Source organism: Triticum aestivum, chromosome 3D (genome assembly GCF_018294505.1).
Source record: "Triticum aestivum cultivar Chinese Spring chromosome 3D, IWGSC CS RefSeq v2.1, whole genome shotgun sequence".
Classification (NCBI taxonomy): Eukaryota; Viridiplantae; Streptophyta; class Magnoliopsida; order Poales; family Poaceae; genus Triticum; species Triticum aestivum.
Window position 1 is genome coordinate 380,476,916 of NC_057802.1, and position 26,438 is coordinate 380,503,353.

The 26,438-nt window shown below is 50.0% G+C and overlaps 1 protein-coding gene across 1 annotated transcript; it reads left to right on the top strand.

Annotated features, from left to right (window-relative positions):
• Nucleotides 1–1,768: 1,768 nt before the first annotated feature.
• LOC123079029 (mannan endo-1,4-beta-mannosidase 2) lies at nucleotides 1,769–4,020 on the top strand. Its single transcript, XM_044501700.1, has 4 exons — nucleotides 1,769–2,548; nucleotides 2,701–2,823; nucleotides 2,961–3,175; nucleotides 3,259–4,020. The coding sequence occupies exons 1-4, from the start codon at nucleotides 1,952–1,954 to the stop codon at nucleotides 3,659–3,661; spliced, it is 1,338 nt and encodes a 445-aa protein (XP_044357635.1). The 5' UTR covers nucleotides 1,769–1,951; the 3' UTR covers nucleotides 3,662–4,020.
• Nucleotides 4,021–26,438: the final 22,418 nt, after the last annotated feature.

The window sequence follows — 26,438 nt, forward strand, 5'->3', positions numbered from 1 at the left end:
CCCAAGCTTAGACTCCACTTGCCCTCAAGCGAATGTCGAACGCAATAAACATGACCACAAGTTTAGAGAGAGAGAGAGAGATGTCGATAAAAAGAAAATACGGACATAGCAGCATCATGCTTAAAAGCATCATTATAACAACAATTATCATTCATAAAACTTCTCATGACCAAGTAACAATCTATCTACATGTCAAGGTATAAACAATAAACTCTCTTGAAAACTAAAACTATGTTCTTTGTCATTCCAGCAATTACGATTCATCATACTTTCTAGAAGAGTCTATGTAAGAGCTTTAATTTGGCAAAATTCACATGCTCAACTATCATACAATCTTCTACTGATTGCTGGTACTCAAAAGCATATTTTTAGAGCAAACCATTTCCATTCAATTTAAAGGAAGATAGGGGTTTCCTACAAGGACCAGGGAACCAATCCAGTCGAGCATTATTGTCGAGTTCAACTTTCGTCGCTTGACGCTCACTTTCCTCCATCCCACTTGTTTTCCTTCTCCCTTATGCTTCTTCATCCTCCTTGCTTACCCGCTTCTTTCACCCTAGCTGATTGAAATGACTAGGTAATAAATTGTTGTCTTCTTACAAACATAGAGTGAATGTTCGCATATTCATCTAACAAGTTGTCTTGCACTCTGATGCTCCACCTTGGAGAGGTATTTGTTCGCTGTCGAGGACAGACTACCGCCATCGAGGTAGTAGTCGATGCGGCCATGCCTCTTGGTGGATGCCGGGGAAGACATGCCATCTTTCTTCATGGTGATTGGGTGCCACTGGCTCCCTCCTTGTCGTGGTGTCCAATCTGGAAGTTGTGGATGCGTGGCGTGGAGGGCGTCTCCTCCTTTACGTGACATTTGATTTGGATGCCGTGCTGGGCTGCAGAGGACGACGAAACATACCACAGTCGATGATTGACAATAAAGCACTATCTCGATCTGCCGCCCAAAATCTTTGTCCATCATGGCAGCTTCGGCGAGGAGGGCGGCTTCTACCTCTCGTTGTCTGAGGAGATCAGCTTCAGCTTGATGTTCGAGGGAGCCGTGGACGCCGAGGGGTACGAAGACCGTGGGCGGCTATGATAGGATCCGGAGCTCCCCCCTCGAATCCGTACGAGCGCACCGGGAACGACTTGGAGGCGTCGGACTTGCCCATCGCGGCGGTCGGTGGTGGAGGTGTGCGGATTTGAGAGAAGAGAGGAGATGCGGCAGTGTGGTGGTGTAGGGCTTGCGTCCGCAATCAACCGACTTAAACAGTTGGGGGCAGCCGGACAGGCTGGCACTGCTTCAATGCGGGCAACTGCAGGAGTAACCTTCTCGGTCGCCGTGCCGGTCAGCTGACATGAATGCGGGTAGGCGACCGTCGGATCACATCCGCTTTGGTCGGCATGAATGCGGGATGAAGGAAGAGAGAGGGGTTTTGAGTGGGTCCGCGTTATCTCTAATGTGGTAGCGGTCTAACTCCTGCAAACCTTCCCTAGTTGGATAGGAATTTGCGGGATTTCGATGTCCAGTTCGGTATGGACAAAATTATTGACAGTGGTTGGATGATCAAAATTGTTGGGACCGTGTGGCCCAGACATTTGCGGGTGATTTGATGATCGGTGCTAGAATCGCTCTAATGAAGAGGGCAAGTTGCACTGGAGGAAATCACATTTGGAATTTTATAAAGGTCCTGTAAGCAAAGTAATATCACTAGTCTTCAACCCTACTCCCCGCCGAATATAACTGTTTACCTCGGGCAAAGCTACCACCACCAGTACCACAGTGTGCAGGTCCCCCCTCCTGCTTCACGCCTCACCGCCGCTGCCTCCCATCCCACTAGTCCTACTCTTCACTCCCGCCTTCTAGAAGTAGAGGCTCCATCCCCCACTCGGAATGGCGCTCCTCTAGCAGTAGCACCGCAAAAGCTCCCCAAGAACACCCCACCGGCACCAAACAATGGCGGCGTGCAACGGCCTGTTCGTGTACCACATCCTCGGCCTGGCCTCCCTGGTGGCCGTCTTCTACTTCTCCCTCCTCGGCGAGGTGGACCTCCGCTTCCCCGGCCTCCTCCCGTCCTCCGGCGCGTCCCAGCACTCCCACGACGCGTCCCTGCCGTTCGTGGAGCGGCGCGGCGCGCAGCTCTTCCTGGAGGGCCGCCCGTTCTACATCAACGGGTGGAACTCGTACTGGCTCATGGACCAGGCGGTGGAGCCGGCCAGCCGCCACCGTGTGTCCGACATGTTCCGCGCCGCCACCGGGATGGGGCTCACGGTGTGCCGCACCTGGGCCTTCAACGACGGCGCCTACAACGCGCTCCAGCTCTCCCCGGGACACTTCGACGAGCGCGTCTTCAGGGCGCTGGACCTGGTGGTCGTGGAGGCCCGGCGGCACGGCGTGCGGCTCGTCCTCAGCCTGGCCAACAACCTGGAGGCGTACGGCGGGAAGACGCAGTACGTGCGGTGGGCGTGGGACGAAGGCGTCGGCCTCACCGCCTCCAACGACTCCTTCTTCTTCGACCCCGCCATCCGTGACTACTTCAAAGTCTACCTCAAGGTAAATTAGTTGCAGCATCGTGCCCACAGCATCAAAGTCTAGCTAGTTGATTTTTTGCTGTTATTTTTAGCACCCCAATTGACGGGAAAAAAGTGTCGGTGGCAATTTTATACAGTAGTTAAAGTTGCAAATTTTACTTTGCTTTGGTGCAGGCATTGTTGACGAGGACGAACCACTTGACGGGGGTGCAGTACAAGGACGACCCTACCATCTTGGCGTGGGAGCTGATGAACGAGCCCAGATGCATCTCCGATCCGTCTGGTAACACTCTGCAGGTGAGTCGGTCGATGCTACTATATCGCATTTATTGCCGATCTGCGTCCACGAGCCTGTCCGTGCGAATTTGATGCTGTGCATTTGGGTTTCGGGGTGATTTGTATACCGTATTCTGATTTGGCTTTGATGTGGGCAGCGCTGGATCGAGGAGATGGCGGGGTACGTGAAATCGATCGACCGTCGGCATCTGCTGACCGTCGGCACGGAGGGGTTCTACGGCCCCACGAGCCCTCCGGAGAAGCTGAGCGTGAATCCGGGGCACTGGTTCAACAACTACGGCCTCGACTTCATCCGCAACTCCAAGATCTCCGACATCGACTTCGCCTCCGTCCACCTTTACCCGGACACCTGGTAACCATCCCCATCAACAAATTAGCTACTACGAGTACTCTGAATTTGTCGAAGCAGTGGATGAGACGCCAGCTGAATTGCAGGCTGCTGCACGCGGATCTGGAAGAGAAGCTCAAGTTCGTGACGCAGTGGGTGAGCTCCCACTTCGAGGACGGCGACACGGAGCTCGGCGGCAAGCCCGTGGTGCTGACGGAGTTCGGGCTGTCGCATTTGGTCAAGGGCTTCGAGCAGTCGCAGCGCGACGCCTTCTACAAGTCGGTGTACGACATCGTCCACGCGTCGGCCAAGAGGGGCGGCGCCGGCGCCGGCGCGATAGTGTGGCAGCTCGCCGCCGAGGACATGGAGGAGTACCACGACGGCTTCGCCATCGTGCCCAGCGAGACGCCGTCGATGCAGAAGCTGCTGACGGAGCAGTCGTGCCGGCTGGCCGCGCTGAGGCACGGGGAGGAGGAGGCCAAGAGGATCCTCAAGGCGGTGTGCGGCTGACCCGTGATCTGTCTTGCGAGGTGTGGCTTTTTTGCGTGCTCATGTCATGTACTGTTACTGTGTGTCCGTAGGAAATCGACACGAAATGGACCGAAGGGATCCATGAAAGGTGGCGTGCTCGGCGCCGACGTCGGCAGATCTGCCTCTGTATTTTCCTTGCTGTGTTGTTGTACTCGTACGTGCCCTTGACCTTTGGTGTTTAAGTCATTGTCGAGTGGCAGCGGAGGCTAGTTATATTCTATAGTCCTCGAATAGTGTTTTGTCTGCACAAGAGATATTTATATGTACGCCTGTGTACGCATAAGAAAAATGCAGGCATGTTCCGCATGGAAATGGAGCACCGACGAATCCTTGCTCATTGTGCTTGTGATCCAGTGATTGTGGCGAGGCATAGTATTGATTTTCATCCATTTGTGACATCTCATTAAGTAACTCGGCATTGAGCATGGACATGAGTGGTTAAATTATTTAACTTAAATATGATGAACTCATCGCTGTTGTGACCACAAAGAACCAACGGCGTGCTGCAAAATAGGGAGATCAAGCAGGCAGGGGTGCTGCAAAAGGTAAAGACGACGACATCCAAGATGGGGGAGGAAGCGTATCGTATTCGTGGCGTGAGGACGAGGGCGAGTGAGTGGGGATACCGGGAAAGAATAGCAATGTGATGGCCTAGAGCAGGAAGGGGGACCAACTTGCGACACCCGGATTCACGAGGAAAGAAGTGGTAGCAGTAGGGCACAATTTCGTGTTTTGACCCTTTTAGATACAAATTCAGGATCTGACCCCGGTTTGAAAAAAATTCGGGATTTGACCCTTTTGCTACTGCTAGGGGCTCCGACGGTAGGGTTAGACAGCCTACCGCCAGGGCCTCTGGCGTTAGGGTGCGACGGAGGGGGACGGCGGCCGTTTGTCTGTGCTGACGTGGATAAGTACCTTATCGCCAGATCCCCTGGCGGTAGGCTGTCCAACCCTACCACCAAAGCCCCTGGCGGTAAGGTGTGGCTGGGTTTTGCCGTGCAAACCTTCTGTAACGAAAAATTCAAGGGCCCTGGCGGTAGGTTCACCCTACCGCCAGGGGGGGTTGCGGTAGGCTGTGTGACCCTACCGCCAGGGTCTTTGGCGGTAGGGTCCTGTGTTTTATTGTTTCAGGTTCATTTGTTTGCTTCTTTTCAAATTCAATATGACAGCAACATCACAACAAGTTTCACAAATATGACAGGAATATCACAGATCTTAAACAATTAAAATTGGGCATCACATACACATTAACAAAACTTGAAGTGCATAGAACATTTCAAACGAACTTCAACTAATTAGTAAATGGAGTTCCGCATAGTTTCATAAATAGCAAACACATAGATCCACAAATAGCAAACACATAGTTCCACGAAGTTCAACCACTAGACAAGTTCCACAACCACCAGACAAGTTCAACCAAACGAAGTTCAACCAAATAGCAAACACATAGACAACCCAACTACAAGAGCCAACTATCGAAGAGCATAATCAGTTGCTCCTTCCCCTCTTGGAGGTACGGTCCTCGTTACTCTTTGAACGAGTCTCTTCAGTCTTCTTCTTGGGCCGTCGAGTAACCGGTCTCTGGAAAGGGTCCGGACTCAGCAAATCCTTCTTCTTCGGATTCCTCTTCGGCAACTGAGATGGTTGAGATGTTTGAGTTGGTGGAGGTCCATAATCTTCATCGTACTCCTCCTCCCCGTTGAACTCATCCTCCTCATCCTCCTCCTCCTCCTCCCCTTCTTCATGTGTGGCCTCCTCCTCCTCCTCCTCCTCCTCCTCCTCAGCCAACCTAGACGACGAAGGAACATGGCTCGATGAGCTGATGTGACCCTGTGTGGCTACAGGCCGATAAGCTTCAACCGACCCAGCTCCAGCACACCCAAGCAGCCCTACTAGCTTGCGGCAATGCTTCACGAACTTCTGCACTCACAATGAAACAAGGGCATAATAAGTATCAGGTTTATGATTGCAAGTGAACAAGATGCATCTGTTCTGAGGAGGCTGAAATTGTACCTTCATCGCCCCCCTCATTTTGTTCTCAGATTGTACGCTCCCGGGGATATCACCTAGTGCATCTGAGGCTTCAAAGATGCATCTGTTCAGCTCACCAGACTGCAACGGCATAAGTCAGTCACGATGACGAATACAATAATTTAAATACAACCGTCGGATCAAACTTACCACTCTGTTGATGAGGGGTGCAAACTCCCTAAATCCACTGTGCATGTCTCTGATGCCGGTCTGGTAGGCCTCTTCCTCGGGGTCATCCCTCTCCAGCTCCGCGATGTCTTCCGCCGTCCACTGAGGCCTGAGACGAAGACGGTGCTTCTGGCCATCATCGTACCACCTCATGTGTCGGTCCAGGTAAGCATCCCAGTCCGTCACTTTCCTCTCCATGTCTTTCCGGTACCTCCGTCGGTTCCACTCCGTCACATGAATTTTATGCTCCTCTCCCCAGTCTGTGATCAACTGATTCTTCTGCCGGCTCATCCTGCAAGGCATAGGCCACAAGAAACATCATAATAAAGTCGCCACGCAATGAAATCATGTGCATAGAGAACAAAGCGCTCACAGGTGGAGCACGTGGCCGCCGGTATCGGTGGGCTGGCCCGGTGGGGTATGCTGATACACCCCAAACTGCGTGGCCACGCAGTGTGGCAAGTGCCACTCGACGGCGTACACACAGATCATGGGCACGATGCACCGCCAGAGACCAGGGTCCGCATCGCACGTCACGTTCAGATCAAAGTCCCACTCTCGGTCATACGGACACCAGTTTACCTATTACATATACGTTGGTAAGTTCCCACTCTTGGTCAAAAGTGGAATCAAAGAGAAAGGTGTTGAGCGAGTTCATATACCTGCATATGTGTCAAAGCGTCCAACTCGTTGGTGTAGGTCCTGTACGAAGTCTTGTTTAGGCCCGTGTAGAGTTTGACAACGTCCCACTCGTAAGCTACGGTGGGGTGTCGAGTCTCGTCGCCGTCTTCGCTATAGGTACCCCATGGGCGTCTTGGCATCTTCTCCGGACGCCCCACCGGCAGCCGCTCCCACATCCAAATGGAGAAGGCCCAGACAAATCCACCCATATTGGACTTGTCTCCCGTCCTCTGCGTTGCGTCGTCAAGCTGCAAAACATCAAATGAGGATCAGATATAACAAAATGTCATGGACACACTTTCGTAGGTAGTTAGGCAATTAGATACTCTCTTACCGAACGGTATAGGTAGGCGAGAGATGTGGTCCCCCAACTGTACCCTGCCTCGCAGTCCGCTAGGAAGAAGAGATACGACCAGTTGGCAGAGTTCCCGGAGCTGTCTGGAAACACGACCTCCGTGAGAATATACCACAGGTAGGCCCTCGCGTACCACTCGACAGTCGTCTCGTCGGCGCCTTCGGGGCATGTCCTCCGGTGCTCCGAGAGCCAGGTCAACGACACACCGGATGTACGGTTACCCTTAGTAGCGGGGCAGCCGCCGATGAGGGTGGAAACCCTCTACTGCCAGTTGGTCCTCTCCACTCGCCCGGTGAGTGCATGACCCTCGGTCGGCATGGCAGTAATCATCGCCCAATCCTCGAGGGTCACCGTTGAGGGAGTCCTGGACTAAGGGGTCCTCGGGCGTCCGGCCTGTTAGCCATGGGCCGGACTGATGGGCCATGAAGATGTGAAGACCGAAGACCCTCTACGTGTCCGGATGGGACTCTCCTTGGCGTGGATGGCAAGCTAGGCGATCAATCATGTAGATTCCTTTTTATGTAACCGACTCCATGTAACCCTAGATCTCTCCGGTGTCTATATAAACCGGAGAGAGTCCGGATAGGCGGAGACACATTATCATAACCATAGGCTAGCTTCTAGGGTTTAGCCTCTACGATCTCGTGGTAGATCAACTCTTGTAACACTCATATTCATCAAGATCAATCAAGCCGGAAGTAGGGTATTACCTCCATAGAGAGGGCCCGAACCTGGGTAAACATCGTGTCCCCTGTCTCCTGTTACCATCGACCTTAGATGCACAGTTCGGGACCCCCTACCCGAGATCCGTCGGTTTTGACACCGACATTGGTGCTTTCATTGAGAGTTCCACTGTGCCATCGACAAAGGGCTCGATGGCCCCTTCGATCGTCTGTAATGACGTTGTCCAGGGAGAAACCTTCCTCCCCGGATAGATCTTCGTATTCGGCGGCTTCGTACTGCGGGCCAACTCGCTTGGCCATCTGGAGCAGATCGATAGCTACGCCCTTGGCCATCCGGTCAGGTTTGGAAGCTTGAACCACGTCGCGGACATCCGCGAATATTCAATCTCTGATGGATTGGAGACCGCGGCAACCGCACCCCTTCGCCCCGATAAACATGGCTTAAACCTGTCGTCGGGCCGCATCCAGGAGATAGCTCCTGTAGCAACTCTGGCCTTAGATCCGGAGCAGGTCGGGTCATCCGAAGATGGGAAGCTTAACCCCATCACGGAGGCTGTCGATTCCGCGGCGTTGGAGCCGCACACAGATTCTACTTCATATGACATCTGTATCAACGGATCCCCGGACTCGTCTTCGGCGATAAGTTTCGAACCTTACGACTCCGCGGATACCGAACTCAATCGATTGTCGATCTTCAAGTTCAGCGCCGCAGACATCTTTCAGCACTCACCTTTGGGCGATGTGCTAGACTCTTTTAAGAACCTGTCCTTGGCAGGGAACTCACAGCCAAACTACGACCATTTCGGGCGAGGGGCTGAGGAGGGGGAATTTTGTCTCCCACCCACCACCCACTTCATAGCCACCGTCGATGATTTAACCGATGTGCTTGACTAAGGCTTCGAAGACATCGACGGTATGGACGACGATGCCGATCAGGAGCAGGGCCAGGACCCGCCATTTACTGGAGTTGGACGGCCACCTCCTCATACGATGTCTACATGGTAGACACGCCGAAAAATAACAGCGGCGATGACAGGGAAAGTCCGGCAAAGGAGGACCCCCATAAAACACAACAAAAGCGCCGGCGTCAGCGACGCCACTCTAAATCCAGGCACAGCAGGGATAGTAGTACCGGCGCAGAAGAGGGCAACACTCCAGATGGCACCGAACAAACAGAAGAACCCGATGAGCAAACTGTCGAGCGAGACAATCGGGAGCCAGGGCAAGTCAACCCTGACGAACAGGCCGCAGAAGAAAATTCGGAGGACGATAGTTACCATCCGCCCTCCGAAGAAGAGACGAGCCTCAACAACGAAGACTTCATCATGCCTGAGGACCCCCTGGAATAGGAGTGCTTTAAGCTTCAACTCATAGCCACTTCAAAGAGCCTGAAGAAGAAACATCAGCAGCTTCAAGCTGAACAAGATCTGCTCGTTGACAGATGGACTGATGTCCTGACAGCTGAAGAATACGGCCTTAAGCGCCCAGCCTAGAGCTACCCAAAACGCAAACTGCTACCTCAGTTCGATGAGGAGGCGCCGGAGAAGCCTATACCTCCCTCGCGCAATGCGGAGCGACCACCTCGAGTGCGAAGCAGTGCGGCGGACCGACCAACCCGCGGACGGGATAAAGCGGAAACTCAAGCCAAGCAGCAACCTGCTCCACCGCCCAGTAAAAATAGAGACAGAACAACTCGAGATCACATGTACGACCTCCGACAGACCCTGGACAGTAGAGCAGAACATACAAGATCGATCTACGGATCGTGAGGACGTGCCTTGAGACACGACGACGGCCACCTATTCGGACGTGACAAACCTAACCACGCCCGAGCCGAATGCCGCAGACGGACTCCATCAGAGCCACGTCGCGATGCGGCCCGATACAGAGGCGCCGCACACCCCCTCTGCTTCACAAATGAAGTACTAGATCACGATTTCCCCGAGGGGTTTAAGCCCGTCAATATGGAATCATATGACGGCACAACCGATCCCGCAGTATGGATCGAGGATTTTATTCTCCATATCCACATGGCTCGCGGAGATGGTCTCCACGCCATCAAATACCTCCCACTAAAGATCAAAGGGCCAGCTCGGCACTGGCTTAACAGCCTGCCTGAAAATTCCATCGGCAGTTGGGAGGACTTGGAAGAAGCCTTCCTGGACAACTTCCAAGGTACATATGTCCGGCCTCCATACGCCGATGACTTAAGCCATATAGTTCAACAGCCTGGAGAATCAGCCAGGAAGTTTTCGACTAGGTTCCTAACTAAAAAGAACCAAATCGTCAACTGTCCGGATGCCGAAGCCCTAGCGGCCTTTAAACATAGCATCCGTGACGAATGGCTCGCCCGCCACCTCGGCCAAGAAAAGCCAAAATCTATGGCAGCCCTTACGGCACTCATGACCCGCTTTTGCGCGGGAGAGGACAGTTGGCTACCCCGCAGCAAAAATACAACCAGCGAGGCAGGCCCGCCCCCCGAGGTCAAAAGCAGCAGCGGCAAGCCCCGACGCCACAAACACAAACGCCGAGGCAACGACGACAACACCGATGACACTACAGTTCACGCCGGATTCAGCGGCTCCAAGTCCGGTCAGCAGAAACGGCCGTATCAAGGAAACAACCAGGGACCATCTAGCATGGACCGCATACTAGACCGTCCGTGCCAAATCCATGGCACCCCGCACAAGCCAGCAAACCACACCAACAGAGATTGCTGGGTCTTTAAGCAAGCCGACAAGTTAAACGCCAAAAACAAGGAAAAGGGCTCGCAAAGCGAGGACGATGACAAAGAGCCCCGGCAGCAGAATACAGGGGGACAGAAGAAGTTCCCCCCTCAGGTCAAAACGGTGAACATGATATATGCTACGCACATCCCCAAAAGGGAGCGTAAGCGCGCACTTAGGGACGTCTATGCGGTAGAGCCAGTCACCCCAAAATTTAATCTGTGGTCATCATGCCCAATCACCTTCGATCGTCGAGATCATCCGACTAGTATTCGTCATGGCGGTTCAGTCGCACCGGTCCTTGATCCGATCATCAATGGATTCCACCTGACACGTGTCCTTATGGACGGCGGTAGCAGCCTCAACCTGCTTTACCAGGATTTAGTGCGGAAAATGGGCATTGATCCCTCACGGATCCAGCCCACAAAGACTACCTTTAAGGGAGTCATCCCCGGCGTAGAGGCCCGTTGTATGGGCTCCATTACGCTGGAGGTTGTCTTCGGTTCTCCGGACAACTTCCGAAGCGGAGAACTTATCTTCGATATAGTCCCCTTTCGCAGCGGCTATCATGCACTGCTCGGACGGACTGCGTTCGCTCGGCGGTGCTGCATTATGCTTATCTTAAGCTCAAGATGCTCGGACCCCGCGGTGTTATAACAGCCAATGGAAATATAGAGTGTTCCCTCCGTACGGAGGAGCACACTGCGGCCCTTGCAGCAGAAGTACAAAGCAGCCTCCTCAGGCAGACCCTCAATTCGGCAATAAAGCCCCCGGACGCCGTCAAGCGAGTCTGAAGTACTCTGCAATAGGATCATCCGGTCCGTCCGGAGCTCGCCTAGAAATTCGGCCTCCGTCCTAGTCCCGGTCAAGCGGTGAAATTCGTGCCGCACGTACATAATTACGCACTTAAAATACCATGGGCATGGACGGAGGCACAGCTAGACCGCGACCCACAATGCGGCTCAACCGCCCCGGACCCGCATACCTTCACCCTTTTCTCTCTTGCAGGTTCCTCTCTTCTTGAGGCTCTTCCGATAACCTGATCATCGACCCATCACGGGACGGATACACCAAGGAAGCAAGGAGCTTTGACGTATAAAGGGAATCTCCAGGTGGTCTCTGCTAACGATCGCTATACCTGTTTTACATACCCATACGCAGCTCACTCTTGGTTACGGCATGTTAAATAGCCTTATTTACTCATTGCACTATTCGTATACATACGCTGCGACGTATTGTTCACATGAATTGCAGCGTTAGCTTATTACTTTATTCTTTCCCTTAACTGTTTATTTATTACAAATTGCACCCGTACATTCTGGTACGTTCAGTTCGCCAGGGGCTTCAGTGTACCCCATAACACGGCAAGAAAGTCCGAACACTTTCAACAGTGCGGCACCCCGAACTTATAGGATTATATGCATCAGCTCCAAATCATGTCTTGGGTCAATAGTTGGGTTGCCCGGTTCCTGTGCTTGTTACCCTACGTTCCGCTATATCGGCTAGGGTAGCAAAGGGAGAACTACTGCGATTGTGTCCCAGTTCTTCCGGATGAGCACCTCAGTAGAGAAAGCCGAAAACTGACTGTCATGATGCGGCGAGAGCTGGTCGCTGTTTGAGAGGTTTTAAATCCTTAAAGATTTTTTCCGCTTCATGCGAAGAATCGGTCTTTGTCCGGTTTAGGCGTATATAGCGCCCCAAGTTCGGCGTTCCGAATACCAGGGGCTATGCCAAAATTTAAAATTATAGAACTTCTATGGCCAAGTGAGAGTGATAAAGCTGTATAGTCCGATTGCCTTGTTCGTTGCGCTAAACACCTCCTTCAAGGACCAAACAACGTGGGTAAAGAGTGTTTAGATTTATCCCGAACACCCCTGTACTAGTTGCATGGGGGCAGAAGCCGACAACTGGCCAACTCTCAGATTTTGTAAACGGCCGCACAGGAGGTAATTTTTTTAATCAAAAAGCATTATATTGCGCAAATGAACTTGTTTCATATTACAGAATAAAATGAGTACATTCTTTCAAAGATTGCATCCTTAATACATTGTTCCGCCACAAGGCGGGATCCCTCCAGGACACTATCATAATATAGCTCGGGTCGACGATGCTCCTTACCCTCAGGCGGCCCCTCGGTCATCAGCTTCTTGGCATCCATCTTCACCCAGTGCATCTTGACACGGGCAAATGCCATCCGAGCACCTTCAATACAGGCCGACCGCTTTATGACCTCTAGTCGGGGGCAGGCATTCACAAGCCGCTTCACGAGTCCAAAGTAGCTGCTGGGCATAGGCTCGGCAGGCCATAGCCGGACTATGAGGTCCTTCATGGCCAGTTCGGCTGCCTTGTGCAGCTCGACCAATTGCTTCAGCTGGTCGCTCAAGGGCATCAGATGTTCTGCCCCAAGATATTGCGACCAGAACAATTTCTCCGTTGAGCTCCCTTCTTCGGCTCGGTAGAACTCTGCGGCATCTGATATGCTGCGCGGCAGATCCGGAAATGCTCCTGGAGAATTCCAAATTCGGGTAAGTAAAAAGAATGTCTCCTTTACATGCTTGCTTTGCATAACAAAAGCCCTACCCGCCGCAATCTTCTCGGCCGCCTGAATCTCCTGGTGGGCCTTCTGGGCTTCGGCTCTGGCGTCTCGTGCGCTCTGAAGGGTCTTGGCAAGCTCGGACTCTCGAGTCTTCGAGTCACGCTCCAAGGACTCGTACTTTTGGAAGATATCCTGGAGCTCTTGCTGGACCTCGCTGACCCGGGCCTCGTGCTTCTCACGCGCGGCGCGTTCCTTGGCCGCTTTGTCTTTGGCCTCGGCCAGCGCCTTCTTAAGGGACACCACTTCGGTCGTGGCCCCTATCAAAGTTCATTATGCTTTTATTAGCAGAAACCATTTGCCCTTAATAAGTATATAGGCAGGGTATTTCGTACCTCGGCTTTCCCCCAGCTGCCTCTTCATGAGGACGAGCTCTCCCTCGACCCGCTCCATGTCCTGCTTCAGTCCAGACGCCTGCTTATTCACATAGACGTTTCATATTAGACTCCTGCGAATATTATTTGATCCTCTGTTCGGCTTTTCTTTCAGAACACCAAGCAGAGTATCAGGGGCTACTGTCTATACGGTGATATTTTTCTCACAATTTTATTACTACTTACCTCAAAGCCTGTTAGAAGGCTAGCGCAGGCTTCGGTCAATCCGCTTCTGGCGGACCGGACCTTCTCAATCACTGTACTCATAAGAGTACGGTGTTCTTCATCAATGGAAGCGCTGCGAAGCGCTTCCAGCAAGCTGTCCGGCGCCTCTCGATGGACAGAGGTCATCGGCACAGGTGGCTCGCCCTCCTTAGGGAGAGGCTGCCTGCTTGAATCCGAAACCACTTGAGTTTCCGGAGTCGTATTCGGCTGGGGGCCAGTCTGGCTGCGGCCCCCTTTATCGGAGTCCGTGGGGGTCTTTCCCCCCATGTGCCCGGCAACTGGGACTTCGCCTGAGGGCGTCTCCGGAACTGTCTCCCCTTGGCCCAGTGTCCTACGAGACAACACCTCGGTGTCATCCGCGGCCCTGGGGGAGGAGATTGTCGAAAGTACATCACTGTTCATCGCCGACGGGTCCAGAGACTCCTCCGAAGAGGAGGATGTCTCGATGTTGGATTTGGCCGGACTGTAGGTGCATGTCTGGCATGTTAAGAAGTGGCAAAGCAAACATAACGGAAATACTATTGTGTTCGGATACTTACGACTTAGCCAGGGGCTTGACCCTGGGTTCCCACTCCTCGCCGCTATTGGTGGCCGCGGTGGAGTGGTCCGGAAGGAAGGTTTTTCCCTTCTTGGGCACCTCGGCCTCCCCATGCGTGGCGGCCTTCCTCTTCTTTTCCCTCCCACGGGGGAGGGAGGGATTTCCTCCTGCTCCTCCTCATCTTCGGGGGAGGAGTCCGTTTCGGTGTCCTCGGACGTCGTGTCCGATGCGACTTTGCGCCGGAGACCTTCTCTGGTCCCCGCGGCCGTCTTCTTGGCCTTCTTCTCTGGCACCTCATAGGGCACCGGAAACAGCATCTTCGTTAGAAGAGGCGTTTCTGGATCTTCAGGTAGCGGAGCCGGATAGTCGATCTGCTCCGCTATCGTTATCCAGTCCTGTAAAACTGGCAGGGAATGTTAGACCCCCCCCCCCCCGCGGATGTGCTGGTGAAAGGCATATCTTGAAAAGTATGGAAACTTACCGGATTGGCTCGGCGTTCTGCACTGAGTCCGCGATTTTCGGTTATGGGTGGTGGTACCTCGTTGGCCTTGAAAAGCACCTTCCAGAAATCTTCGTGCGTCGTGCCGAAGAGCTCTCGCAGCGTCTGGTGCTCGGCCGGGTCGAACTCCCACAAATTGCAGACCCGTCTCTGACACGGAAGGATCCGACGGAAGAGCATAACCTGGACCACGTTGACGAGCTTGATTTTCTTGCTTATCATATTTTTGACATAGTTCTGAAGTCCGGTCAGTTCTTCCACTGAGCCCCAGGCTAAGCCCTTCTCTTTCCAGGAGGTGAGCCGCATGGTGACACCGGATCAAAATTCGGGGGCCGCCGCCCAGTTGGCGTCGCGCGGCTCGGTGATGTAGAACCACCCCGATTGCCACCCCTTCACGGTCTCCATGAAGGAGTCTTCGGGCCAGGTGACGTTGGGCATCTTGCCCACCATGGCGCCTCCGCACTCCGCTTGTTGGCCTGCCACCACCTTTGGCTTCACATTGAAGGTCTTCAGCCATAGGCTGAAGTGGGGGGTGATGCGAAGGAAGGCCTCGCACACGAAGATAAACGCCGAGATGTTGAGGATGAAGTTGGGGGCCAAATCATGGAAGTCCAGCCCATAGTAGAACATTAGTCCGCGGACGAAGGGGTGGAGGGGGAATCCCAGCCCACGGACGAAGTGAGAGAGGAATACTACCCTCTCCTGAGGCTTCGTGGTAGGAATGATCTACCCTTCGGCCGGAAGCCGATGTGCGATATCTATGGACAGGTATCTGGCCCCCGAAGCTTCTTGATGTCCTCCTTCGTAACGGAGGAGGCCATCCACTTGCCTCCCGCTCCGGACATGTTCGGAGTGTTTTTGCGGAGAAGGTGAAATTTTGGGCGTTGGAGCTCGAGAATGGACGAGCAGAGGAAGAAGAAGGCATGGGTGAAAAGAAAAAGAGGAGTCCTTGTCTCCTTATGAAGGCAGCAGGGGTCATGCGCCTCCCCACTTGCCCTAAATACTCGCTTATTTCCCAAGTGCCGTGCTAATGGCGCGGTTGGGTTACCCACGTTCGTATTGATGATAATCCCGTGATAAGGGGACACGATCTCTGCTTTGATAAGACGTGCCAGTGAAACCGCGTCCCGAGACGTGGGGCGGCGGGCTAGCCAAACGGTTCGGAACAATAACCAGGAGGGCGTGACGTCATAAACAATTGTCAGCAGGTTGGGATCGAGAAATATTGTATTCTCTGCAATTGCATACACAGGTCCGGACATACTTACTACATCCAAAGACTATCCTGGAGTTCGGAAGAAGGGAACCCGCCTTGTAATGCCGAAGACAAATCTGCGCGCCGGACTCCTCGTCATTGAAGCCAGGTTCAGGGGCTACTGAGGGAGTCCTGGACTAAGGGGTCCTCGGGCGTCGGGCCTGTTAGCCATGGGCCGGACTGATGGGCCATGAAGATGTGAAGACCGAAGACCCTCTACGTGTCCGGATGGGACTCTCCTTGGCGTGGAAGGCAAGCTTGGCGATCATCATGTAGATTCCTTTTTATGTAACCGACTCCATGTAACCCTAGATCTCTCCGGTGTCTATATAAACCGGAGAGAGTCCGGATAGGCGGAGACACATTATCATAACCATAGGCTAGCTTCTAGGGTTTAGCGTCTACGATATCGTGGTAGATCAACTCTTGTCACACTCATATTCATCAAGATCAATCAAGCAGGAAGTAGGGTATTACCTCCATAGAGAGGGCCCGAACCTGGGTAAACATCGTGTCCCCTGTCTCCTGTTACCATCGACATTAGACGCACAGTTCGGGACCCCCTACCCGAGATCTGCCGGTTTTGACACCGACAACCGTCATCTCCCCGCATGGCAGATGGAAAGAATGTGTCTCCGGTCGCCACCGGTCAATCAACGTTCTCAAAGCTGTGTGGACAAGCGTCGGCGGCTGACGCTTGAACTGCAACACGAAACCCAACAGACCGGCTCTCTTGAAGAACGGCGCGTAGCGCTCGTCATAGTCCACACGCCCATGAACCCCGTGACCCCTCATGCGCAGTGGCTGGAGCATCTGTCAAAAAGTGAACGCCAAAAGTTAGGAAATTATATTCATCAATCCGAAAACTTTGATCAATATTTCATTCATATCACTTACCTCTCCGTTCTCTATGAAACGGGCACGATGACCCTTGTCGAATGCCCAGTCCAGCATGGAGTACCGTGGGCCGATGTTGTCCGCAAGAGGTGGCCGCCTTAATAGAATTTCATAAACAAAAGCATCATAAGCATAAGCATATACATAAACAAAAAATGAAATCAAATCATATCAACATGCATCATATCAAATAAAATCTTAAGCATATTCCTCCAACAACATCTTGTGAGCATGATGGACCAAATCATATCAACAAGCATCATATTAAAAAAAATCCTTCAACATGCATCATATCACCACAAAAAATCCTCCAACATTCATCTTCAATGTATTATCTCCAAACAACATCTTCATATCATCATATCAACATGCATCATAAAACTACAATCAAGTCCTCCCACATGCATTACATCATAATTTTTTTAACAAAAAAAATTATGAACTAGGGTTCATCTTCACACTAACATATGAACTATTGATTAGAGTTCATATTCAATACCACTACTTACTAAAGAACTAAGAACTAGAACTACAATCAAGCTAAAACAATCTTATGTGAAAAAAAATCCAATCTAAGTTCAAAAATATGAGGGATTTCAAGCAAATAATGCGTCGAATCGGAAGCAAGTTTGCAAAAACTAATTGGAGGGATCGGAGGAGCTTACGTTTCTCTCTTCGGGGCCATCTCGATCCGCAAAAACAGTGAAGAAACTGTGAAGATCTGTGGGGGAGAGTGGAGGAGATGAGAGAGGGAGAGAGGGGCGACTTGGGGGAGAAAGAAAGAAGAAACTGCCGACGGGGGGAGGGGGAGGGGTGGGGAGATGGGCAGGGGCGCGGGGTCTCGGGCGAAATAACTGCCCGGACCCTACGCCAGGGGTCCTGACGGTAGGGTTAGACAGGCTACCGCCAGGTGCCCTAGCGGTAGGGTGCGACGAAGGGGACGACGGCCATCTCCGCGTGCTGACGTGGATTAGTACCCTACCGCCAGGGACCCTGGCGGTAGGCTGTCTAACGCTACCGCCAGAGCCCTTGGCGGTAAGAAAAAGGGTCAAATCTAAAAAAAAAACCAAACGGGGTCAGATCCTGAATTCGTATCGTAAAAGGGTGAAAACACGAAATTTAGCCTAGCAGTAGAGACGCGTGATTCTTTTAGAAAAATATGTTTTTGGTTCCTCGAATTTGCAAGAGGTCTATATCTGCTCCTTTTATCTTTTTTGGCGACATTTAGTCCCTAATGTTTGAAAAACGAAGACATTTAGTCCAAAACCAGAAATGAGGGGAAAGCCGCTGAGGTGTCAATGGTTTTCTCCCCCCTTGCCCATCTTTTTCTCATACACTAGCCGTATTTTTTTCAAGCACCTTGTGTGCGATCACAATGCACACCAAGCACCGCTGTTAGGATGGGGATCCTCTAACATGAAGAAGGAAACTCACCTAAGCTACAATTCCCTAACTTTCCTCCTTCACTTCCATATGATTAAGGCTAAAATGACTTGAATTAATTTGCAAATTACAAATCTACTTTATACATTTACAAAAATTACATACAAATAAAATTATGGTGCAATAAAATTAATTTTTAATTTATTTATATCAATAGTAACTATGTACAGTATCTACTTAAATAGATAATACAATGTTCGCTACAGTACCGTGACTTTCCTTCTCTGTTTTACACTAACTTGCACTGTAGCTTAGGTGACTTTCCTCCTTCATGTTAGAGGATCCACTTCCCCGCTGTTAAGCAAGGGCGCCACCGCAGCTGGCCTTGTCGAGCTTTCCGCATGCCCAGCCAGCCATGCGCTTCGGCCGTCACCACGTCATTATACGGCCGCGCCGGGGGATGCCGCTCCACCGCCTGTCGGGCACGAGCTAGGCCGGGAGGACACCATGTCATGCGCCGCCGTCGCTATGTGAATTTAATGCATAAAAACAATAGGTAAAACATGATCAACATGATAGAGAGAACAATCGAGACATGCAATAGATTGTCAAAACTTGTCATGCAATTGAGATCATAAGCAACATATCCATGTCGATCACTAGTAGCAGTAAACCAAATGCTAGCCCTAACAGAGAGGGTAAGATGACATACGGAACAACAGTAGAAGATGTAGATGTGCCGTTCATCATGTCGTCGAAGAGGTTGTCGACGTCGGGGAAGCAGTCGTCGTTGGTGTTTGTTGAGTTGGCATAGATCGAGATTAGGATTTGTCACTCCGATTGTCGGACAGGTATCTCTGGGCCCTCTTGGTAATGCACATCACTATAAGCCTTGCAAGCAATGTGACTAATGAGTTAGTTGCAGGATGATGCATTACGGAATGAGTAAAGAGACTTGCCGGTGACGAGATTGAACTAAGTATGATGATACCGACGATCGAATCTTGGGCAAGTAACTGTAACATCTCAAATTTTCAATTTGGAATGTTATACATAGGTCATCAGATGCATATCATATTTTATTTGCATCTCATTTGCGATCCTAGAAATCCTAAGCAGCTCAAGGACCCACGGAGAGAGTTGGGGATTTCACTATTTTCATATTTGAATTTTTCTCAAATTTGAAAAGAGGATCACTTTGGTTTTAATATTTTTCTCTCCAAAATATTTCCAATATAAAAATAAAAGAGAGGAGATAAAGGACTTCTCCAAAATAAAATAAATATTGGAGGAAAAATGTTAAAATCCAATAAATATTTTATTTGAATTTTTATTGCTATTTTATTTGAATTAGAAAAATATGCAGTTTTCAAATTTGCATTTTTAGGCCAGAAAAATGTTCACTTTGTTCTAAATATTTTATTTACACGGTGAAAATTGTTTTTGGCATTTTTAGAAATTCTTTATTTGTTTATTTAGGATTTTCTTCAGCGGTATTATTAAAAAAAAACTCTCCGCACCGAAATGGGCCGAAGCCCAGCCGGCGCGCTCGCGCCACCGCCTGCCGCTCCGACTCGGGATCGGAGTCCCGAGCGCCCGCACCGCTGCCGGCGAGTCCCGTCGGGACATGCCTCCCGAGGCCGTGCCCCCTTGCCCAAGCCGCCGCCCCCTCGAGGCCTATATAAGCGCCGCCCCCGCCGCCTTTTCCGCCACCCCGCCACCGCAGCCACCGCCGGCTCCCAAGCCGCGCCGCCGCCGCCGCTGCTCGCCGCTGCCTTGCGCCGCCGCCGCCCGCTGAGCCCCACCGCATCGCCGTTGACCACGCCCCGCCGCCGCCGGTTTTGTCCGGTTTTTCGTCGGTTTATTTTTGGTAAACCCTAGATCTAGTTCGTTTTTTTAATAGATCGATTTTCCTCGGTTTTCTCGTTTTAGATCTATTTTGCGAACGTTCGTTCGTTCAGATCTAGCAACGAACGAATTCGTTCATTTGTCTCTGTTAGCGGACGTTCGTCCGATAGATTTTTCTTTTTATTTTATTTTCGGCCAGGGACCTATCCACGATTTTTTGATCGCAGATTAGCCCCTGATCTTCAAACCCTCGCAACTTTTCAACCGTTCGTCCAAATCCAGTGAAACCAATGCCAAAATCTTCGTCTCGAACCCCTCTTTCCAGTTAATCAACTTGAACATGATTTTGACAATTTAAAATTTGATTTCAAGCAGATTTGAATTCGAAATTCTTTTTATCGTAGTTTCAGTTCCGTAGCTCCGATTTGATTGATTCTTTTTGCAAATTGAAGCTCTTGAGTTGAACTTTCAGTTTGGACTTTCTTATCTAAGTTTTACCCTTGCATCTATGCTTGATTGCTTATGTATGCTATTGTTTGTTTGTGATAGAATTTCCGGAGTGCGAAGCGTGCTACTTCGAGTCTCTAGGGTTTGCAGATCGTCAGCAAGGCAAGTAACACTTTGATCATACCCCTTTATCACCCAGTGTTTATGCATTAGTTTCAACCCTCAAACATTGCATGAGTAGGATCTGTTTAACATGTGGGTTTGGGAAGCAGATGATGAGGTAGAACCTACTATCCTTTTTATATCAAACCCCTGGGAGTTACTTCTACGTTATGCTTATACTGTTATGCTATGCTCGTAGACATGGATTGGTTGAGTGTATGCATGACAGATGTGAGAGTTGTTAATTAATGGTTAACTTAAGATGGCTACTTAAATACACATCTGGGTGGATTGGTTGCGGGCACGTGGAGAATCCAGTGTTGTCCTAGGATACCCCGGAGTACCCGTGTGATCATCCTACGGTTCGCCACCCAGGCTCAAAGGATCATAAGATTATTCATGCTAGAAACTTCCGTGTGCAGCCACAAGCAATTATGGGCTCTAGCATAGTTGAGTATGTTGCGTGACCTCTTTCTGTGGTAGGCTAGCAGATGTAGGGGAAAGTAGGTGTAACTGTCTACCCAGAGTAAAGAGTTAATGCATCTGAAAGGCTGTGTCTCGGTCATCCGTTTCTCAAACACCATGTAGTGCGAGGAATCCAACGGAGGAGACTGAGTCTTGTGGGGAAAAGTGCGCAAACCTCTACAGAGTGTACAAAGTAATCATGATTAGTCGTGTCCCCGGTTATGGACATCTTGAGTATCTGGTTCTTGAATTATCATGTTGATCTCATCACTATAAATTAATTTGTTGGGTTATTAATACTGCTTAATTGGGATTGAGTTGGAGGAACCTTCTCAATGTTTATCAACTACCATGATAGTTAAACAAAATATATTCCTTTGTTGTAGGAAAAAACTAGCTTTTTCGCAAAAAACATGATAACCGTAGAGCCTCCACCATCCATATATGCATGTAGTGATAGCATTTACCTATTCATTGCTCTACTGTGTTATTTTGCCAGCATATTCCATGTGCTGACCCATTTCGGGCTGCAATATATTATGTTGCAGACTTTTCAAACGAAGAGTAAGGTGCGCTAGGTCGTTGTCGTGCACTCAGCTATGCCGTTGGAGTTGATGGACTCATTTACCTTCGATGCTTCCGCAGTTATCTTTTAGATGGCCTTAAGCCATATTATTGTAATAAGTTCTCTTTTGAGACATGATGTAATAAGTGTGTGATTGCACTCTGTTATAAATCCTTCAAGTATTGTGTGTGTCAGCATTACCGATCCAGGGATGACACTTATGCACAGAGATTTGACCATCTGAGGTCGGATCGCTAGAAGTTGGTATCAGAGCACACACTGACTGTAGGACGCGACCACTAAGATAAGCCATAGGTCACTCTTCTCTACTCATTTTTGACTCCTCTCCATTTTCCACTCTATAGATGGTGGACCCAAGGAACAAGTTTGCTCAACCGGATGAAGACACACCTTTTGGTCGACACTTGAAGGAAGTCACTAGGTACCTGAACATCGGAATACCAAGCTTCACCGGGACCTACACCGCCACTTTACCAGAAGAGGAGCACTGGACGATTCGAGTTCAAGTTCCAGGAAGGACATTCACGCCAGCTATTGAGCCCATAGAGTTTTCCTTTGATGCACCAACCTGGAGTCTAGGAAAGAGCATGGTAGCTCACATCACCATGGGACGCATTGGCGAAGTTTATCACAAGGATCTTAAGGACACCATTACCAGATATGTGGGCGCCGAGATGAGCAATGGGAGATGATCAGCACCAGCAGGGACAGATCAATTGCAGCTTTCATCCAGGAGTTAAACCAGCACATTCGTCGCCAAGAGAACCAAATGTGCGCAAGCATGATAGATCTGAAGAAGGTGATGACCAGGAACATGGAGCTTGAAGAGGAACTCAAGTCTACACGCGTGGATATGAGGAGGAAATCACAATACTAGTGGAAAAGAATGACGATTTGACAAGGAAGCTGGGAGTATTCATGGGAGACCCCGCGCCAGGAGGAGATGACGACCATCCCGAGGACTACATCATCATTGACGACACCGACTCCGACCCTGACAGTAGTGATGATGATTACGAAGAGGAAGCTGGAGCGGATATCATGGAGTCTTCCACCGATCAAAGTTTCTAGATGACCACCATATTATCAGTAGTATTTTCCCCATGTATATAGTAGTAGTCCGAGTATTTTGTAACGGTAGATAGATTGTTTGTATGCCCTTGTTTGAATTGAGTGGTGTGATATGAATGTGTTTGTCTCATGTGCATATGGGTAGTGTTTTCTCACTAGACCTCACTCTATTCTAATCTCTCCCCTCTAAACCCATCAAATGCCTCAGAGACGTGACCCCGGATTTGCCTTCCCACCGGAGCTCACTCAGTTGATCCAACAGCAGAATGCCTTGATGCAGCTACTAGTCCACAACCAAGGCAACAACAACAACAACAACACACCGCCACCACCTCCAGTTGACAACTTAGCCTGTTTTCTGAGGTTGAATCCGTCGGTGTTTTCCAGTAGCACCGAGCCGATTGTTGCTGATGACTGGCTATGCAGGATTGGAAGGGAGTTGACCACGGCAGGTTGCACAGATACGGAGAAGGTGCGTTTTGCCGCACACCAATTGGATGGACCCACAGCCTCATGGTGGGAGAATTACACAACCACTTTCCCCATAGCCAATGTCACTTGGGATCAGTTTCAACAAGTGTTCCGCAATGCACATGTCTCAACTGGAGCTATGAGAATGCAGAAGCGTGAGTTTCGCAACTTACGCCAGGGAAATCGTACTGTGGGGCAGTACGTGGATGAGTTCAGTAAGCTAGCTCGCTATGCCCCAGATGATGTGGCTACAGATGCCGTGAAGCAGGAGAAGTTTATGGAAGGGCTGAATGATGAGATGAGTATGCAGTTGATGGTGGCAACATTTGCTAACTATCAGGAGTTGGTAGACAGGGCTCTTATGATTGAAGGGAAGCAGCAGCAGATAGAGAGCCGCAAGAGGAAGTATGGACAAGGGAAGTACAATTCAGGAGCTCAGCAGAGACCTCGTTTTACCCCAAACTCGGGAGGACACACCCACCACAACCATGGAGGCCACACTCACAATGGAGGAAGTTTGCATAATCATAGTGGCCCCAAGAATGGGAATGGGAATGGAGGAAGCAGCAGCCAGAACCGTTCCAACCCAGCAACACCCTCCAAGAAGGATCTAAGTCACATTACTTGTTTCAAGTGCGGGGAGAGTACTGGACATTACGCCACCGAGTGTTCCGAAGCAAAGAATGGAAATGGCAATGGAAGCTCTGGGTAGAAGCCCAACCCTTTCAACAGGGGACAAGTGAACCACGTTAACGTGGAGGAGGTTGAAGAGCAGCCAGATGCAGTTATAGGTAAGTTTTTGGTCAAGTCATTTACCGCAATCGTTCTTTTTGATACTGGTGCATCGCATTCATACATTTCAAGGGGATTTGTGGATAAGCATAAGTTGCCCACCAAAGTTCTTAGGACACCTATGTTAGTAAGCTCGCCACACTACAAAAAAAATACACTTCCGTGATGATACGTGTTTGTCACAGTAGGTCGCGTTTTTTGTCATGCATGTACATCCATGAAAAATTTATGACAGAATCAAGATAGTCATACCTGTGCTGTCGTAGATGTGTTCCATGACATTACCAAAATTATCATCACGGAAGTGTCCACTTCCATGACGATAAATCGCGCGTCACAGAAGTGCTTTCGTCAAGGGTGACCGACACGTGGCATCCACCGTAACGGAACGCCGTTAAGCTATCGGGTCGGGTTTTGGATCCGATAACCCGTTAACAGCCCCGACCAATGGGGATTTTCCACGTGTAAACTCATCATTGGCTGGAGGAAACACGTGTCGGCTCATCGTTGGGACAGATGTCATCCACTCATTGGACAGAAGGCGCCTATGATACGTCGACACGTGGCACGGCCCAACAGAGGCCCATTCCTGTGAAAAGGCCGGCCCGTTTAACTTGGTCAAAAGGTGGCGGGCCGGCCCATGGAAATCCTGTTAACGGCCTGTTCGCATATAGCCCATTTACAGCCCGCTAACCCAAGGCCCGTTACGCCCTATCCGAATTAGGCCCAGTAGCGTCATCTGGGCCATCCAATATGATTCCAGCCCGTTTTCACTTCTGGCCCATGACGTCTTTCGGCCCATATGAGGCCCTATGTAACTCTTGGCCTATTAACGGCCCGTGGTGAAACTGGCCCGTAATGAACAGTGTATCACTTTACACCCATTAACAGCCCGTGGTGAAACTGGCCTGTAATGAACAGTGTATCACTTTATACCCATTAACGGCCCGTTATTCCGTTGGGCCGTTTCCAGCCCATGTTATCTTTCGGCCTTCTCAGAGCCCATTTATTCTTGGGCTCATTTCCAGCATTCGTTTACTTACGGCCCGTTACTGTCATTTTCTGCTTGTGGGCCAAATTCAGCCAGTGGTTACAGTCGGCCCGTTTGTGGTCCGTTAATACGTTGGGTCGTTTTCATAGCGTCATCAAATATGGCCTATTAACGATGGCCCGTTATGGTCGGCCCATGAACGGACGATTCCAACTCTAGCCCGTTTACGGCCATAATGCGGTCTGTTTGGCCCATGTTTGGCCAATCGATCATACGACCCGTATAAGGCCCATTGATGATACGGCCCGCAGAAGGCCCATTGTTTCTACGGCCCGTAGAAGGCCCATTGTTTCTACGGTCCGTAGAAGGCCCACTGTTTCTACGGCCAGTAGGAGGCCCAACGTCACTACAGTAAATATTAGCCCATGGTTATTGTGGCCTAGTTTTAAAAAATAGGTTATTGCAGCCACTAGCTAACCGCGGAAAAAGAACTGCAATGACTACAAGCAAACAAATAAACAAGACAACAAGGAAATAAATAAGCAAGCAACTAACGCTAGGCTATCACGGCTATTACACATATTACATCCACTGGGCATCAAAGTTCGCCACTAGTGCAAATATAGGGAACAAAGCAGCATATCATATACACTGGTTGTCAAAGTTGGCGACCAGCGCAAATAAACGCCGCAGCAAAACAAATCCAGAACTGAAACCACTTCAGAAGATCTCAAGAAACAATATCCTGGGTACCCATAATGCTGGCAAGATGCTTAGCAAGCTTATTAACTTTCTCTTGTTTGGCGCTTAAATCCTCCAGCGCTTGCTGTTGCACCAGAAAATATGCATCTGAATTCTGCAGGGACTTCCTCAGTCCTTCGGCTTCCTGTCACAGCACATCTGATCGATGTTTTTCAACTTGAAGTTGAGACTCAAGAAGACGAACTGATTCAGGCAGCGAGTTCGAAGAGCTTGTGCCAGCAGTAGTGGCCAGTAACTCGAACACTACATCAAGACAGGACTTTTGGGTTCCCTCACTGTCGTCAAGATCGTTTTTATCAGCTTTCTTGGAGACCAACAGGGATGTCTCACTATCTTGAACCTTATCTGCATTACTTCCTTTACCATTGGATAACGCGGTACTGTTCTCCAATATTTTGTCCGCATTCTAAAAGAGAAACAAGCAGACACATCACATGTTTACCATGTTGTATATGAAACTCATTTTGGTAAATGAGTTCAGTAGTAAAGTGGACAGGATAACAGCATGAAACAAACATATATCTATGTACCATGGTCACTTTATGGTCTATATCATTCTAGTTTTTGTTGCCAAATCAAGATAGAGACACAGTTCAAATAATATTTGTTCAAGACAAAGCAGAATAGACAGAATATAAGTGTGGGTAACTATAGAGCAATAACAACACTTGTAATGTGCATGACATGAGAACATAACTGTTTATTCAATTGAAACTGAAATCAACATAGAGCAGGTTACAACAGCAAACCAGT